The 17,356-nt window shown below is 46.1% G+C and overlaps 1 protein-coding gene across 1 annotated transcript in view; it reads left to right on the top strand.

The window, feature by feature from the left end:
• LOC140408502 (transmembrane protein 132C-like) overlaps positions 1-17,356 on the top strand; it is a 1,621,914-nt gene that overhangs the window by 1,499,819 nt on the left and 104,739 nt on the right. Inside the window, exon 6 of the mRNA XM_072495783.1 lies at positions 8,362-8,567. Within this exon, the coding sequence (XP_072351884.1) occupies positions 8,362-8,567 (206 nt within the window). The remainder of the gene's footprint in view (positions 1-8,361; positions 8,568-17,356) is intronic.

The raw sequence follows: 17,356 nt of genomic DNA, 5'->3' as shown, positions 1-17,356 counted from the left end.
CAACTGATAATCTGGCAAAAGACAGAAATACAGTTTGTAAATGTTGTATTTGACTTATAGTGCACAGTGTTGCCTGTTACTCAATGTGTGTTGACTCACAGGTGCTTTTCACAAACACAGGTCTGAGCAAATTTCTTTAACTGCATTCCCATTCACGGAAAGCTATTGTCCTTCTTAAGATTTTCATGCATCTGCACTTCCAATTGTTACAGAATTCCTGTATTAAGTTTTCTTTTGATTCAGTGTTATTTTTGGTGTGTACACAGTGGTTTGTGTGGCTGGATTATACAAGCAAAATATCTGAAATTTGATCGAAAAACCCCATAAAACTTACTGCATTGCCCCCTAAGGTGTTTCACTTGAACTTGGGGGTTTTCAGCAGAAGGGAAATTGTTGGAACAGTCTGTATTGGCAATGTTAATTTCATTCCTCTGATATCACATGTGATGTGTTGATCACATCGTCTGAGCCACATTCGCGTTTCCTTTGCAGGTTTAAACTTCATTTTCAATATAATTTTGACCTATAAATAAAATTGTGCTGGAAATCCTGACAACGCATTCTGAGCATAAGAACATCAATCAAGGATGGCAAATCTATGTCAATGTCCCGTTGACATAACAAGCAATTCACAGAAACTTCTAAAAAATAAATCAATTATCCAGATGTAGAGTGAGCGACTTTTGGTAATGGGGAATTAGCTCTGACCCAAAGTTTCAATCTTTGCTGACAACAAGGCATAAAGAGCTGCAAACCATTGTAATATTGAAGTATTTCAGAGCCAAACAAGCAGAACAGTATAATAGCTGAGGATTAATTCATGCTAAATTCTCTTTGCGCAGATCCACTCTAGTTTATCTGCACCCACTTCACCAACTACCCCTGAGCTTGGCCCCTCTTTCTGCTGCCCTCCACTTTGCCCTCTCAACGAAATTACTGTAGCTTCTCAGCTCTCATCAAATGTCCGAAAAACCACAAGCACTTGGTGAGAAAATACTAGACTTTTCACCACCCTGTACACCCATGACTGCGTGGCAAAATTTGACTCCAACTCCATCTACAAGTTTGCTGATGACACAACCGTAGTGGGTCGGATCACGAACATCAATGAGTCAGAATACAGGAGGGAGGTAGAGAACCTAGTAGAGTGGTGCAACGACAACAATCTCTCCCTCAAATGTCAGCAAAACTAAGGAGCTGATCATTGACTTCAGGAAGCAAAGTATCATATACACCCCTGTCTGCATCAACGGGGCCGAGGTGGAGATTGTCGACAGCTTCAATTCCTAGGTGTGCACATCAGCAACAATCTTTCCTGGACCACCCACGTCATCGCTACGACCAAGAAAGCACAATAGGGCCTATACCTTTGACTCTTACCAACTTTTACCGATGCACCATAGAAAGCATCCTACCTGGCTGCATCACAGCCTAGTATGGCACTGCTCAGCCAAAGACCGTAAGAAACTACAGAGTCATGAACACAGCCCAGTCCATCACATACACCCACCTCCCATCCATTGACTCTGTCTACATCTCCTGCTGCCTTGGGGAAGTAGGCAGCATAATCAAAGACTCCTCCCACCCATTTTATTCACTATTCAATTTCCTCCATCGGGCAGGAGATACAAAAGTCTGAGAACACGCACAAACAGATTCAAAAACAGTTTATTCCCCGCTGTTACTAGACTCTCTTATGGACTGATCTGATCTCTTCACACATCTTCTCTACTGAGTAGTACTACACTCCTGTATGCTTCACCCAAAGCATGTGTCTATATATTTACATTGCGTATTTTATGTTTGCCCTATTATGTATTTTCTGTCATGTACGGAATGATCTATCTGAACTGTACGCAGAACAATACTTTTCACTGTACCACGGTACATGTGACAATGAACAAATCCAATCCAATTCAATCCCTTTGTGCAAAGAAGTGCTTCCTGATTTCACTCCGAAAAAATAAAAATCTGTTTTTGTGAAAGTCGGCTTAGATTTGAAAATTCAATTGCTTTCTAATTTCCCTCACTGCCCAGGGGCTGTATTTTACATACTCTCATCACAGGCTATGATGGTGGTGGGCTCGAAGGGCATGTAAAATCCTCAGACTGAAGCTACGATCCTTTAAAACTGAGATGAGGAGGAATTTCTTCAGCCAGAGGGTGGGGAATCTGTGGAACTCTTTGTCGCAGAAGGCTGTGGAGGCCAAATCACTGACAGAGATAGATAGGTTCTTGACTAATAAGAGGATCAGGGATATGGGGAGAAGGCAGGAGAATGGGGATGAGAAAAATATCAGCCATGATTGAATGGCGGAGCAGACTCGATGGGCCGAGTAGCCTAATTCTGCTTCTATATCTTATGGTCTTATCAGTGCCCTTCCTGTTGCCAATCTGCCAATACCCTATGTGGTAGTATGCATTAGGGGTCATGTGGGACTGTGAAGCCGTGATGTCATTGGCTGACAGATCCCGGGTCCTGGTTGGCCGTTGACCTCTAGCTCCGCCCTGAAGGCGGAGTATAAGAACCAGGAGTCCTCCCCCGCAGGCAGTCTACTATTGAACTGCGGGGGAACAGTCACGCTTAATAAAGCCTCATCGACTTCACTCTATTCGTCTCTCGGAGTCTTTGTGCGCTACACCCTATGTGTCTGAAATTTTACAGAATGGGAGGGAAGCGCCTGTCCTTGGGTCTTTTGAGGCCAACCAATGAATGGCCACTTAAGTGTCCCATCCCGCCACCACGTGTATTTTACTCGTGCTCTGAGTGGGCGATGCCATGCAGGAAGCCATGCAGCCTCAGCTGTGCGGTCTGTTTCAGGCAGGAGGAGGTGTGACCTACCTTGTGGGCTCTCTGGACCTATCAGACGTACACCCCAGTTCACCTCCACCTCCTCTTCAAGCTTAAAACGTTGGTTGGCATCTTAAACCTGTTCCTCCTCACCCACTCACTGGTCTTACCTAGGCCTCCTCAACATGGTGGGATGGGCTGTAGTCCCAGCAGTGGCTACCACTCGCAGCTATCACCGCTGCATTTAATTGGCTGGCAGCTCAATAATGGGGGACTTCCTCCCAAGATAGGGGTGGAAGCATTTTTAAAAATAAATTTAGAGTACCCAATTAATTTTTTCCCAATTAAGGGGCAATTTAGCGTGGTCAATCCACCTAGCCTGCACATCTTTGGGTTGTGGGGGCGAAACCCACGCAAACACAGGGAGAATGTGCAAACTCCACATGGACAGTGACCCTTGGCCGGGTTCAAACCCGGGTCCTCGGTGCCGTGAGGCAGCTGTGCTAACCACTGCACCACCGTGCTGCCTGGGGTGGAAGCCTTGCTGTAAATTGCTGCAGAGTGACTAATGTGATCTCTGCTGACCAGACTTTCTCCTGCCCGCCGCTGGGTAAACATATTTCCTCCATACCTCTGGAAAGGTAGTAACTCCATTGCTATATACAATAATAAAGATTGATTTGGACACCTTTACAAGGGGGTCAGTTTGGGCAGCATTCAACCCTCAAGTCAAAAGATTGTTAACACTGTTTTCATCTGACTTATTCAGGTTTACCCTCTGAAGTTAGCATCCCAACCAAATAGGTGTCAGTGCCTTCACTTTCTTTGCCTTCAGCTCACTCCCACAGCCTCTTGCTTCCGTACTCCTTTTCCTTGTCCATTATCCTCCACAGTGTGGTATATTGCTTGGGAAGGACATTCCAGCTGTTTCCTCCTTCTGAACATGTTGAGGGGAGAATAGAGGGGAAACAATCTGAAATATTTTGGAAAATATTTATTTGAAAACTGCCTCACTTTTTTTTTTAAAAAAGAAGGTACTTTGTATCTCTTAAAAACCCCATTGTGTTCCCCATACAGCCAATTCCAAATCGACGTAATGCCACTGTAACTCATAAATGAGAATAGCTGATCAAGGAAGACAAAGTTAAAGTAATTGCTTCTGTGTTACTCACTTACTTTGAAGTGTTCTTATTTGTTCAGCTTGCTAGTACAAAACCTGACTCGGAGTAAAATTTTCACTTTGCAATGTAACTACAGCTGTGGAAAATTGAACAATTAGGAGATACATCTTTGTACAGATGGGTGATGGAGTATGCAGTACTTTGTCACAGATAGTGGGTGAGACACCGCTGAATCTTTTAGAGGAAAATTGGATAAGTATTTCTAGCAGAGAAAAATAACAGGTTGTGGGAGATGGTCGGATTGTGAGCTGAGTTTTGGATTGCTCCTGCAGTGAGTCACAGACACATGACAGCTTCAGTGGTTTTCTTTCCTGCTGTAAACTTCTATAACTCTATCATAGATAACCTTAACAAATATAAAAACAGTGATATCTGATAAAAGAGATTTGTAACTATGAAAAGGTCTTTGGCTTTAAGATTCTTCAACATTGTGGGCTATTGGCAAAAGAAGTAACAAGAAAAACAAGACAATGGTGCCAATACTTGAAGAGAGCACTTTCACTTGTTCTATTGTAGTTGTGATAGCCCTGCCTGATACATTTGCAGGCCCTTTTGTGACTAGCAAGCTATTCAGGGATAAGAATACTTAATCCCACCCTCCGGCGTAAGAGATCAGAGGTGATGACCAAATCGGGGGGCTCGGAGGCCATTGTAGCCCCCTGATGGCCAGGGGCATGGGCTAAACCCCTAGCAGTGGCAACCAGATTTGCACTGCCAGGGTGCTAGGGAGCAATGTCGAGCAGCTGAGACTGACTGGGAGGACCGAAGGGGGCAGCGCCTTACCCCGGGGGGGGGGGGGGGGGGTGATGTGGGAGGGGCCTGAAAGGGGGGGATTTGTCGACCTTGTAGCAGGGTGTCATTCACCCGGGGGGGGGGGGGGGGTGCACGCTGGTACCAGCAATTCGGGGTGGTGCCTGATGCCGGCGATTGGGGAGGGGGGGGATTCTTTGCTCGTGAGAAAGTGGGGGAAGGTGCTGAGATCGAGAGCCCTTTTAAAAATGCGAAGAGCCGGATCTGCCAGTCTCTTCAGATCCCACTCCCCTCATTCTGGCCGCAGTTCACCCCAATCTCCCAAAAAAATTCTAAGCATGGGTTAATTGTAATCTGGAATGCGCCAAGCCACCCGATGAGAATCACACCTCGTTTCCCACCAGAGACCATACTTAGAAATCTTTTGTAAGAATACACCCATCTTATGTGTATCCCAGCTCTCATGCAAGAACACATAGGCCAACATTCATCATGTGTTCCTATTTCTTAGTCGCATATCATCAAAATAATGATGTACGTGTGGTAAACCACTGTTGCACCTGTATTAGGTGATGTAAGGTAGGACCTGTACTACAGGTTCGCTGGTAGTCCCTGCCTGCTGGCCCCACCCAGTAGGTGGAGTATAAATAAGCGTGTCCTCCATTCAGCAGCCATTTCGCCAGCTGCTGTGGGAGGCCACAATCTTAGAGCAATAAAGCCTCGGTTTTATCCAACTCTAGTCTTTGTTCAATTGATCGTGCCTCAGTACGATAGTTTGGCTTTCCCATTAAAATGTTCTCTCCTGTCATTGCCAAAGTAATTCCTCCTCCAGTCTGTCTTTCCCATGCTAGACTGTACATATATCAGCTGCAAGTAAACAGTAAGAACACATGCTTCTACAGACCAAACTCAGAGCTGTTCAGGTCAAATAACATACAGTTCAATCCATGCACTGTCAGCTGAAGTGTGTTTGATCTAAATCTTTACATAGTCCGACATCTGTTAAAGCCTTTAAATGGGTTGCTTACTTGTGATTATTCAGGTATGAAGCTGAATCTCAAAATGTTATTGACAGTCCTGGATTCTGATCTGACGGCGTGTGTTCTTATTGTCTCTCTTACCCTGCCTCAGGGGAAGATAGCAGTCGAATATTTTAAATGGCTGACTAAGAACAAGAATGAAATATTGACTAAAGCACAATATTGTGTAACAGCAATGGCTAAACTGCTTATAGAATTCTTCACATCTATAATTGCTTAAATTATAACTCCGTAATAGCCGTCATTTTAGAAACAAGGATGTAATACAGAATAGAATGCCTATAGAAAAGAGATTTAATGATTGTGGGAGAACTATGTATAACTCTACAGTGACTTAAAAATCAACTCACTCCCGACTTCAAGTGCAAACACAAGAGCATCCGCAATCCTGGAAAATCAATCACCTGTCATCAGCATTTTTTAGGGACAGCAACCATGGCCAAAGAGGCAATGCACTAGTGGGGATGACAAAAATCGTGGGGGCGGCAGAACTGGACCTATCTCTAATCATATGGATAGGTAGACTATATTGCCAGTCTGTTGTGTAACTACAAGAGTGCTTATGAGTAACTTGCACACTAGAACAGAAGCCTTGTTCAATTTAAGCTTTCTGAAAATATCCACTTTGGTGGCTTGTTTCCATTTGAATTTCTGCGAGAGGGTGAGTGAGTGTGCTGCTTTGTGATGACTGCTCTGAAACTTCTTCCTCCTACCTCAACACCTCGTCCTGATGGAGTAGTTAACACTGGCTATTTACTAAATGGGGAATTATAGGATTCCACCTACTCCATATTGTGAATGAACAACAATGTCTTGACCCTAAACTCCACTCTTTGTTTCTTTTACTTTGCTTCTTTGTATTCTTCTGGGTTGAAATTGTATGGAAATCCCATTGACGAGCTACAGGAATAGAGAATCCCGCCGCCAGCGAACAGCGCATCGCTGAGAAACACGCGACTGGGGGACCGGAGAATCCCGGCCCCGGTGTTTTTGTTTTTTTTCACGAGTTAATAATGTGTTTATTTTGTTTCTTGCCAATTATGTGTGTTGAGTTTTAAGTTGCTCTGAGTATGTTATTAGAATGCTGTATCGTGTGGCGCAGTGAGAGTTTCAGTTGAGACATAAGGTCCTAACCATGTCGTCTAGAAGAGTTGGTTTAAATGCACACTGAAGACATGTTTATGTGATTGAAAGTAGAGCTGGTTACATTGATTCAGATATTATTCCAACAAATATCATTGAATAAGCTGATCCTTATTTGGTTTATAAAGTGGCACAGCATTCTGGGATGGTGTAAGTAGCTGTCATTGAGAAGGCCCGAGTCTGGGAATTCTGCAACGAGGAACTCACCTTATGGTTTCCCAAAGCCTGTCCACCATCTGATAGGCACAGGTCAGGAGTGTGATGGAATACTATCCACTTGCGTGGATGAGTGCAGCTCCAGCAGCACTCAAGAAGCTTGACACCATCCAGGATAAAGTAGCCTGTTTGATTGGCCCCCATCCACCACCTTCAACATTCACTCCCTTCCGACTCACAGTAGCAGTAGTGTATGCCATTTACAAGTTGCATTGTGGCAACTCACCAAGGCTCCTACTACAGCACCTTCTAAACCCCAACCTCTACCATCTAGAAGGACAAGAGCAGCAGATTTGTGGGAGCACCACCACCTGCAAGTTCCGCGCATGATAGCACAGTGGTTATCACTGTTCCTTCACAGCGCCAGGGTCCCAGGTTCCATTCCCGGCTTGGGTCACTGTTTGTGCGGAATCTGCACGTTCTTCTGTGTCTGCGTGGGTTTCTTCTGGTTGCTCCAGTTTCCTCCCTCAGGTCCCGAAAGACGTGCTGTTAGGTAATTTGGACATTCTGAATTCTTCCTCCGTGTACCCGAACAGGCGCCGGAATATGGCGACTGGGGGATTTTCACAGTAACTTCATTGCAGTGTTAATGTAAGCCTACTTGTGACAATAAAGATTATTATTATTATTATTAAGCTACACGCCATCCTTACTTGGAACTACATTGCTATTTGTTCACCATTGCTGAGTCAAAAGCCCGGAAATCCCTCCCTAACAGCACTGTGGGTGTACCTACATCACATGGAGTGCAGCGGTTCAAGAAAGCATATGACCACCACCTGCTCAAGGGCAATTAGGGATGGGCAATAAATGTCGACCTAGCCAGCAAAGCCCAAATCCTGTGAACAACTAAAAAAAGATTTCCTGAGATCGAAATTCCAATTTTACATTGTAACTCAATATATCAAAAGGTGACAGTCCTTTCTCAAGTCCTTATTTATAATTACCTCTGGGACAGCTTACATTATGACACATATTAAGTTATAACTTGACTAAATCTTGAATTTCTCAAAATCATTTGCTTTCACTCAAAAAGATCGTGCAGCCATTTCACTCAACCTTTTTCTCTCACGTAATGATGAAAGTAATTTATTAAGGAGCTTTGGGGTTTGAATAGATTATTCATGCACTCCGTTTTGAGCGTAGGATCTTTCAGCGGAGTGTCTGTACCTGTCTTGTGTAAAGTGACATTTTCATCTCGATGCTGCTGTTCTGATTAGGTTTTTCCCCTTTGTCACAGGTTTCTGACAGATGTGACTATGTCTTAGTGAACGGCAAGGAGATGAGGGGCAAAGTGAATGCCATTGTCAATTTTACTTATGAGCATTTGAGTGCGCCGCTGGAAATCACTGTTTGGGTGCCTCGCCTTCCCCTTCAGATTGAGGTGTCTGACACGGAACTCAGTCAAATCAAAGGATGGCGTGTCCCCATCGTCTCAGATAAAAGGTATGAGTGATTGGAAAATGTATGGATTGTAATCTTTTTCTTTTCATTTTAGCTACAAAACTCCGGTCTTGAGAGAGTGGCCAATAAATATTTGGCTGCTCCGGCAGCACCCTCATCTGCAGTTTGCTGTGCTCGATTCTGCTACTGAACCACAGTATTCCCTACATACAATTACATGGACAGAAACTGGTCATTCTGCCTAACAGACCCATGCTGGTGTTTCCACCCTCCTAACTTCATCTTACCCTGTTGGCATATCCTTTTGTTTCTTTTGCCCTCACTTAGAACATAGAACATACAGTGCAGAAGGAAGCCATTCGGCCCATCGAGCCTGCACCGACCCACTCGAGCCCTCACTTCCACCCTATCCCCGTAACCCAATAACCCCTCCTCACCTTTTGGACACTAAGGGCAATTTAGCATGGCCAATCCACCTAACCTGCATGTCTTTGGACTGTGGGAAGAAACTGGAGCACCCGGAGGAAACCCACGCAGACACGGAGAGAATGTGCTGACTCCGCACAGACAGTGACCCAGCGGGGAATCGAACCTGGGACCCTGGTGCTGTGAAGCCACAGTGCTAGTCACTTGTGCTACCGTGCTGTTTATTTATCTAGTTTCTCCTTAAATAGGTACAGCAGGCAGTAAAGAAGCAAATGGTATGTTGGCCTTCACAGCGAGAGAATTTGAGTACAGGAATAGAGATGTTTTACTGCAATTGTACAGGGCATTGGTGAGGCCACACCTGGAGTATTATGTGCTATTTTGGTGTCCTTATCTGAGGAAGGATGTTCGTGCTATAGAGGGAGTGCAGCGAAGGTTCACCAGGCTGATTCCTGGGATGGTGGGACTGTCATATGAGGAGAGACATAGTCGATTAGGATTATGTTCATTGGAGTTTCGAAGAGTGAGGGGGATCTCATAGAAACTTATAAAATTCCAACAGGATTAGACAGAGTAGATTGAAAAAGAATGTTCCTGATAGTGCGGGAGGCCAGAACTAGGGGTCATGTTTGAGGATGAGGGGTTAACCTTTCAGAGCTGAGATGAGGAGAAATTCTTTCACCCAGAGAGTGGAATTCGCATTCACAAATGTAGTTGAGGCCAAAACATTGTGCAATTTAAAGAAGGAGTTATATACAGCTCTTGGGTCTAAAGGGATCAAGGGATAATTGGGGAAGGCTGGATTCGGGTATTGAACTTGATGATCAGCCATGACTATAATGAATGGCGGAGCAGGCTCCTGCTTCTATTTCCAAGTATGTTTCTATGTATACCTGTCGTTCATCTTGTCTATTCCATATAAGGAAGCAAGTTCCACATTCAGCCCACTCTCTGAGTGGAGACATTTCCACTGAATTACTTGTTAGCTTTATTAACGATCCTATTGTTGAATCCGCGAGAAGTAGAAGGTATAGGCGATAGTAGAAATTATGAACAAGGTTTATTTCAATACAATTCTCATACTCCTTCACTCCCCTAAGGGCCTCCTTCCCCGAACTGCAACTAGGCCGGGGTTTTTGTACAGCTGGAGCTCTCCTTGTAGAGGGGAAGCCTCAGCCTCTCTCTCTCTCTCTCTCTCTCTCCCTCTCTCTCTTCCCCCCCCCCCTTCTAAAGGGGAAGTTCATATTCTGGGGAGGTTATGGGAAATCGTATTGTCCTGATCCTGGGATCTCCATTGGGGTTACACTTATATTTATGCCCTCTAGTTTTGGACTCATATACAAGTGGAAACACAGGTTATTCCTATCACAGGAAACTTGTGAATCAGCTGGTGAGTCAGTTTCAGCGGGAGCAGTGCGGAAGTGGCTGCTGGGAGGTAAGTCTGTCCTTTAAAAGCACTTGTCTTTGCAGGGGCAGGCCAGTCGATTTCGGCGTGAGAACAGCTGGTGAGTCAGTTTCAGCGGGAGCAGTGCGGAAGTGGCTGCTGGGAGGTAAGTCTGTCCTTTAAAAGCACTTGTCTTTGCAGGGGCAGGCCAGTCGATTTCGGCGGGAGAATCAGCTGGTGAGTCAGTTTCAGCAGGAGCAGTGCGGAAGTGGCTGCTGGGAGGTAAGTCTGTCCTTTAAAAGCACTTGTCTTTGCAGGGGCAGGCCAGTCGATTTCGGTGGGAGAATCAGCTGGTGAGTCAGTTTCAGCGGGAGCAGTGCGGAAGTGGCTGCTGGGAGGTAAGTCTGTCCTTTAAAAGCACTTGTCTTTGCAGGGGCAGGCCAGTCGATTTCGGCGTGAGAACAGCTGGTGAGTCAGTTTCAGCGGGAGCAGTGCGGAAGTGGCTGCTGGGAGGTAAGTCTGTCCTTTAAAAGCACTTGTCTTTGCAGGGGCAGGCCAGTCGATTTCGGCGGGAGAATCAGCTGGTGAGTCAGTTTCAGCAGGAGCAGTGCGGAAGTGGCTGCTGGGAGGTAAGTCTGTCCTTTAAAAGCACTTGTCTTTGCAGGGGCAGGCCAGTCGATTTCGGTGGGAGAATCAGCTGGTGAGTCAGTTTCAGCGGGAGCAGTGCGGAAGTGGCTGCTGGGAGGTAAGTCTGTCCTTTAAAAGCACTTGTCTTTGCAGGGGCAGGCCAGTCGATTTCGGCGGGAGAATCAGCTGGTGAGTCAGATTCAGCGGGAGCAGTGCGGAAGTGGCTGCTGGGAGGTAAGTCTGTCCTTTAAAAGCACTTATCTTTGCAGGGGCAGGCCAGTCGATTTTGGCGGGAGTGGAGCTGGCTGGTTAGTCAATTTCAGCAGGAGCTGAGAATTTTTTTTTAAAATTAGTGTTTTAGGCGGGAACAGGAAGTTGACCCGCGGACGTCTGGGAAGACCCTCACCAATAAATTCTGGTGGAGAGGAAACCTGAGACACTACACATGTAGTGTCTCCCACCCGCCCTCCTCCTCTAACCTAATAATAAAACCCATTGGTCTGAGGTAAGTACCATATTTTATTATATTATTATTATTTTTTATAAAAAATTTAATTTAGTTGTTAGCCAGATCTTGGTAGAAAGTTAGAGGAATGGCAGGGAAGGGAGTGCAATGTTCCTCCTGTAGGATGTTTGAGGTGAGGGATGCAGTTAGTGTCCCTGCTGATTTTACCTGCAGGAAGTGCTGCCATCTCCAGCTCCTCCAAGACCGAGTTAGGGAACTGGAGCTGGAGTTGGAAGAACTTCGGATCATTCGGGAGGCAGAAGGGGTCATAGATAGCAGCTTCAGGGAATTAGTTACACCAAAGATTGGAGATAGGTGGGTAACTGTAAGAGGGACTGGGAAAAAGCAGTCAGTGCAGGGATCCCCTGCGGTCGTTCCCCTGAGAAACAAGTATACCGCTTTGGATACTTGTGGGGGGGACGACTTACCAGGGGTAAGCCATGGGGTACGGGCCTCTGGCACGGAGTCTGTCCCTGTTGCTCAGAAGGGAAGGGGGGAGAGGAGCAGAGCATTAGTAATTGGGGACTCTATAGTCAGGGGCACAGATAGGAGATTTTGTGGGAGCGTGAGAGACTCACGTTTGGTATGTTGCCTCCCAGGTGCAAGGGTACGTGATGTCTCGGATCGTGTTTTCCGGGTCCTTAGGGGGAGGGGGAGCAGCCCCAAATCGTGGTCCACATTGGCACTAACGACATAGGTAGGAAAGGGGACAAGGATGTCAGGCAGGCTTTCAGGGAGCTAGGATGGAAGCTCAGAACTAGAACAAACAGAGTTGTTATCTCTGGGTTGTTGCCCGTGCCACGTGATAGTGAGATGAGGAATAGGGAGAGAGAGCATTTAAACACGTGGCTACAGGGATGGTGCAGGCGGGAGGGATTCAGATTTTTGGATAACTGGGGCTCTTTCTGGGGAAGGTGGGACCTCTACAGACAGGATGGTCTACATCTGAACCTGAGGGGCACAAATATCCTGGGGGGGAGATTTGTTAGTGCTCTTTGGGGGGGTTTAAACTAATGCAGCAGGGGCATGGGAACCTGGATTGTAGTTTTAGGTTAAGGGAGAATGAGAGTATAGAGGTCAGGAGCACAGATTTGACGTCGCAGGAGGGGACCAGTGTTCAGGTAGGTGGTTTGAAGTGTGTCTACTTCAATGCCAGGAGTATACGAAACAAGGTAGGGGAACTGGCAGCATGGGTTGGTACCTGGGACTTCGATGTTGTGGCCATTTCGGAGACATGGATAGAGCAGGGACAGGAATGGATGTTGCAGGTTCCGGGGTTTAGGTGTTTTAGTAAGCTCAGAGAAGGAGGCAAAAGTGGGGGAGGTGTGGCGCTGCTAGTCAAGAGCAGTATTACGGTGGCGGAGAGGATGCTAGATGGGGACTCTTCTTCCGAGGTAGTATGGGCTGAAGTTAGAAACAGGAAAGGAGAGGTCACCCTGTTGGGAGTTTTTTATAGGCCTCCTAATAGTTCTAGGGATGTAGAGGAAAGGATGGCGAAGATGATTCTGGATAAGAGCGAAAGTAACAGGGTAGTTATTATGGGAGACTTTAACTTTCCAAATATTGACTGGAAAAGATATAGTTTGAGTACAATAGATGGGTCGTTTTTTGTACAGTGTGTGCAGGAGGATTTCCTGAAACAATATGTTGACAGGCCAACAAGAGGCGAGGCCACGTTGGATTTGGTTTTGGGTAATGAACCAGGCCAGGTGTTGGATTTGGAGGTAGGAGAGCACTTTGGGGACAGTGACCACAATTCGGTGACGTTTACGTTAATGATGGAAAGGGATAAGTATACACCGCAGGGCAAGAGTTATAGCTGGGGGAAGGGCAATTATGATGCCATTAGACGTGACTTGGGGGGGATAAGGTGGAGAAGTAGGCTGCAAGTGTTGGGTACATTGGATAAGTGGGGCTTGTTCAAGGATCAGCTACTGCGTGTTCTTGATAAGTATGTACCGGTCAGGCAGGGAGGAAGGCGTCGAGCGAGGGAACCGTGGTTTACCAAGGAAGTGGAATCTCTTGTTAAGAGGAAGAAGGAGGCCTATGTGAAGATGAGGTGTGAAGTTTCAGTTGGGGCGATGGATAGTTACAAGGTAGCGAGGAAGGATCTAAAGAGAGAGCTAAGACGAGCAAGGAGGGGACATGAGAAGTATTTGGCAGGAAGGATCAAGGAAAACCCAAAAGCTTTCTATAGGTATGTCAGGAATAAGCGAATGACTAGGGAAAGAGTAGGACCAGTCAAGGACAGGGATGGGAAATTGTGTGTGGAGTCTGAAGAGATAGGCGAGATACTAAATGAATATTTTTCGTCAGTAATCACTCAGGAAAAAGATAATGTTGTGGAGGAGAATGCTGAGCCGCAGTCTAATAGAATAGATGGCATTGAGGTACGTAGGGAAGAGGTGTTGGCAATTCTGGACAGGCTGAAAATAGATAAGTCCCCGGGACCTGATGGCATTTATCCTAGGATTCTCTGGGAGGCCAGGGAAGAGATTGCTGGACCTTTGGCTTTGATTTTTATGTCATCATTGGCTACAGGAATAGTGCCAGAGGACTGGAGGACAGCAAATGTGGTCCCTTTGTTCAAAAAGGGGAGCAGAGACAACCCCGGCAACTATAGACCGGTGAGCCTCACGTCTGTAGTGGGTAAAGTCTTGGAGGGGATTATAAGAGACAAGATTTATAATCATCTAGATAGGAATAATATATAGTCAGCATGGCTTTGTGAAGGGTAGGTCATGCCTCACAAACCTTATTGAGTTCTTTGAGAAGGTGACTGAACAGGTAGATGAGGGTAGAGCAGTTGATGTGGTGTATATGGATTTCAGCAAAGCGTTTATCATAGATTATCATAGAATTTACAGTTTGATAATGTTCCCCACGGTAGGCTATTGCAGAAAATACGGAGGCTGGGGATTGAGGGTGATTTAGAGATGTGGATCAGAAATTGGCTAGCTGAAAGAAGACAGAGGGTGGTGGTTGATGGGAAATGTTCAGAATGGAGTACAGTCACAAGTGGAGTACCACAAGGATCTGTTCTGGGGCCGTTGCTGTTTGTCATTTTTATCAATGACCTAGAGGAAGGCGCAGAAGGGTGGGTGAGTAAATTTGCAGACGATACTAAAGTCGGTGGTGTTGTCGATAGTGTGGAAGGATGTAGCAGGTTACAGAGGGATATAGATAAGCTGCAGAGCTGGGCTGAGAGGTGGCAAATGGAGTTTAATGTAGAGAAGTGTGAGGTGATTCACTTTGGAAGGAATAACAGGAATGCGGAATATTTGGCTAATGGTAAAGTTCTTGAAAGTGTGGATGAGCAGAGGGATCTAGGTGTCCATGTACATAGATCCCTGAAAGTTGCCACCCAGGTTGATAAGGTTGTGAAGAAGACCTATGGAGTGTTGGCCTTTATTGGTAGAGGGATTGAGTTCCGGAGTCAGGAGGTCATGTTGCAGCTGTACAGAACTCTGGTTCGGCCGCATTTGGAGTATTGCGTACAGTTCTGGTCACCGCATTATAGGAAGGACGTTGAGGCTTTGGAGCGGGTGCAGAGTAGATTTACCAGGATGTTGCCTGGTATGGGGGGAAAATCTTATGAGGAAAGGCTGATGGACTTGAGGTTGTTTTCGTTGGAGAGAAGAAGGTTAAGAGGAGACTTAATAGAGGCATACAAAATGATCAGGGGGTTAGATAGGGTGGACAGTGAGAGCCTTCTCCTGCGGATGGAAATGGCTGGCACGAGGGGACATAACTTTAAACTGAGGGGTAATAGATATAGGACAGAGGTCAGAGGTAGGTTCTTTACGCAAAGAGTAGTGAGGCCGTGGAATGCCCTACCTGCTACAGTAGTGAACTCGCCAACATTGAGGGCATTTAAAAGTTTATTGGATAAACATATGGATGATAATGGCATAGTGTAGGTTAGATGGCTTTTGTTTTGGTGCAACATCGTGGGCCGAAGGGCCTGTACTGCGCTGTATTGTTCTATATTCTATGTTCTATTTCTTCTTTTTATTGACCCAGAGAATTTTTTTGAATGTATTAAGGAATTGCATTTTGTCTCATTCACACCTTGTGTGCAATGTCAGATGCCTGAAAAGTAGAGATATGTAAAGATAAGTATTCCAAATTAACAAAGGTGGGAAGGAATAGAAAGTCCTGCTGTGCATACAGATATTTCTCACATATTCGACATGATTGCCTTAATATGGCATTATCATGGAAAAAAAATTTCATTTTTGCATGGGGCGGGATTCTCCGTCAGCGGGATCCTCGGCTTCACCACAGCGCAGTGCACCCATGGATTTCCCGATGGCGTGGGGGTGGCCACAATGGGAAACACATTGGCCGGCTGTCAGGATGCAGGATTCCTCTGCAGGCGGGGGCGCATCGCCCGAGAAAACGGGTCTAATGGGACGGAGATTTCCGCACATGATCACTGATATAAATTCATAATCAGATCACTGGATCACTTGCTTATTGGCATGAGCTATTAAGCTGGGACCACAACTTTTATTGTCACGTGTACCGAGGTACAGTGAAAAGTATTTTTCTGCGAGCAGCTCAACAGATCATTAAGTACACGAGAAGAAAAGGGAATAAAAGAAAATACATAATAGGGCAACACAACATATACAATGTAACTACGTAAGCACTGGCATCGGATGAAGCATACAGGGTGTAGTGTTAATGAAATCAGTCCATAAGAGGGTCATTTAGGAGTCTGGTGACAGTGGGGAAGAAGCTGCTTTTGAGTCTGTTCATGCGTGCTTTCAGACTTCTGTATCTCCTGCCCGATGGAAGAAGTTGGAAGAGTGAGTAAGCCGGGTGGGAGGGATCTTTGATTATACTGCCTGCTTTCCCCAGGCAGCGGGAGGTGTAGATGGAGTCAATGGAATGGGAGGCAGGTTTGTGTGATGGACTGGGCAGTGTTCACGACTCTCTGAAGTTTCTTGCGGTCCTGGGCCGAGCAGTTGCCATACCAGGCTGTGATGCAGCCTGATAGGATGCTTTCTATGGTGCACCTGTAAAAGTTGGTAAGAGTCAATGTGGACATGCCGAATTTCCTTAGTTTCCTGAGGAAGTATAGGCGCTGTTGTGCTTTCTTGGTGGTAGCGTCGACGTGGGTGGACCAGGACAAATTTTTGGAGATGTGCACCCCTAGGAATTTGAAACTGCTAACCATCTCCACCTCGGCCCCGTTGATGCTGACAGGGGTGTGTACAGCACTTTGCTTCCTGAAGTCAATTACCAGCTCTTTAGTTTTGCTGGCATTGAGGGAGAGATTGTTGTCGCTGCACCACTCCACTAGGTTCTCTATCTCCCTCCTGTATTCGGACTCATCGTTATTCGAGATCCGGCCCACTATGGTCGTATCGTCAGCAAACTTGTAGATGGAGTTGGAACCAAGTTTTGCCACGCAGTCGTGTGTGTACAGGGAGTAGAGTAGGGGGCTATGTACGCAGCCTTGCAGGGCACCGGTGTTGAGGACTATTGTGGAGGAGGTGTTGTTGTTCTTACTGATTGTGGTCTGTTGGTCAGAAAATCGAGGATCCAGTTGCAGAGTGGGAAGCCAAGTCCTAGGTTTTGGAGCTTTGATATGAGCTTGGCTGGGATTATGGTGTTGAAGGCGGAGCTGTAGTCAATAAATAGGAGTCTAATGTAGGAGTCCTTGTTTTCAAGATGCTCTAGGGATGAGTGTAGGGCCAGGGAAATGGTGTCTGATGTGGACCGGTTGCAGCGGTATGCGAATTGCAGTGGATCAAGGCGTTCTGGGTGTACGGAGGTGATGCGCTTCATGATCAACCTCTCGAAGCACTTCATTACGACTGAAGTCAGGGCCACTGGTCGGTAGTCATTGAGGCACGTTGCCTGGTTCTTCTTTGGTAC

This window comes from Scyliorhinus torazame, chromosome 1, assembly GCF_047496885.1.
Source record: "Scyliorhinus torazame isolate Kashiwa2021f chromosome 1, sScyTor2.1, whole genome shotgun sequence".
NCBI lineage: Eukaryota > Metazoa > Chordata > Chondrichthyes > Carcharhiniformes > Scyliorhinidae > Scyliorhinus > Scyliorhinus torazame.
Note: the sequence above shows the minus strand (reverse complement) of the source record. Positions and strands in the feature narration are given on the sequence as shown.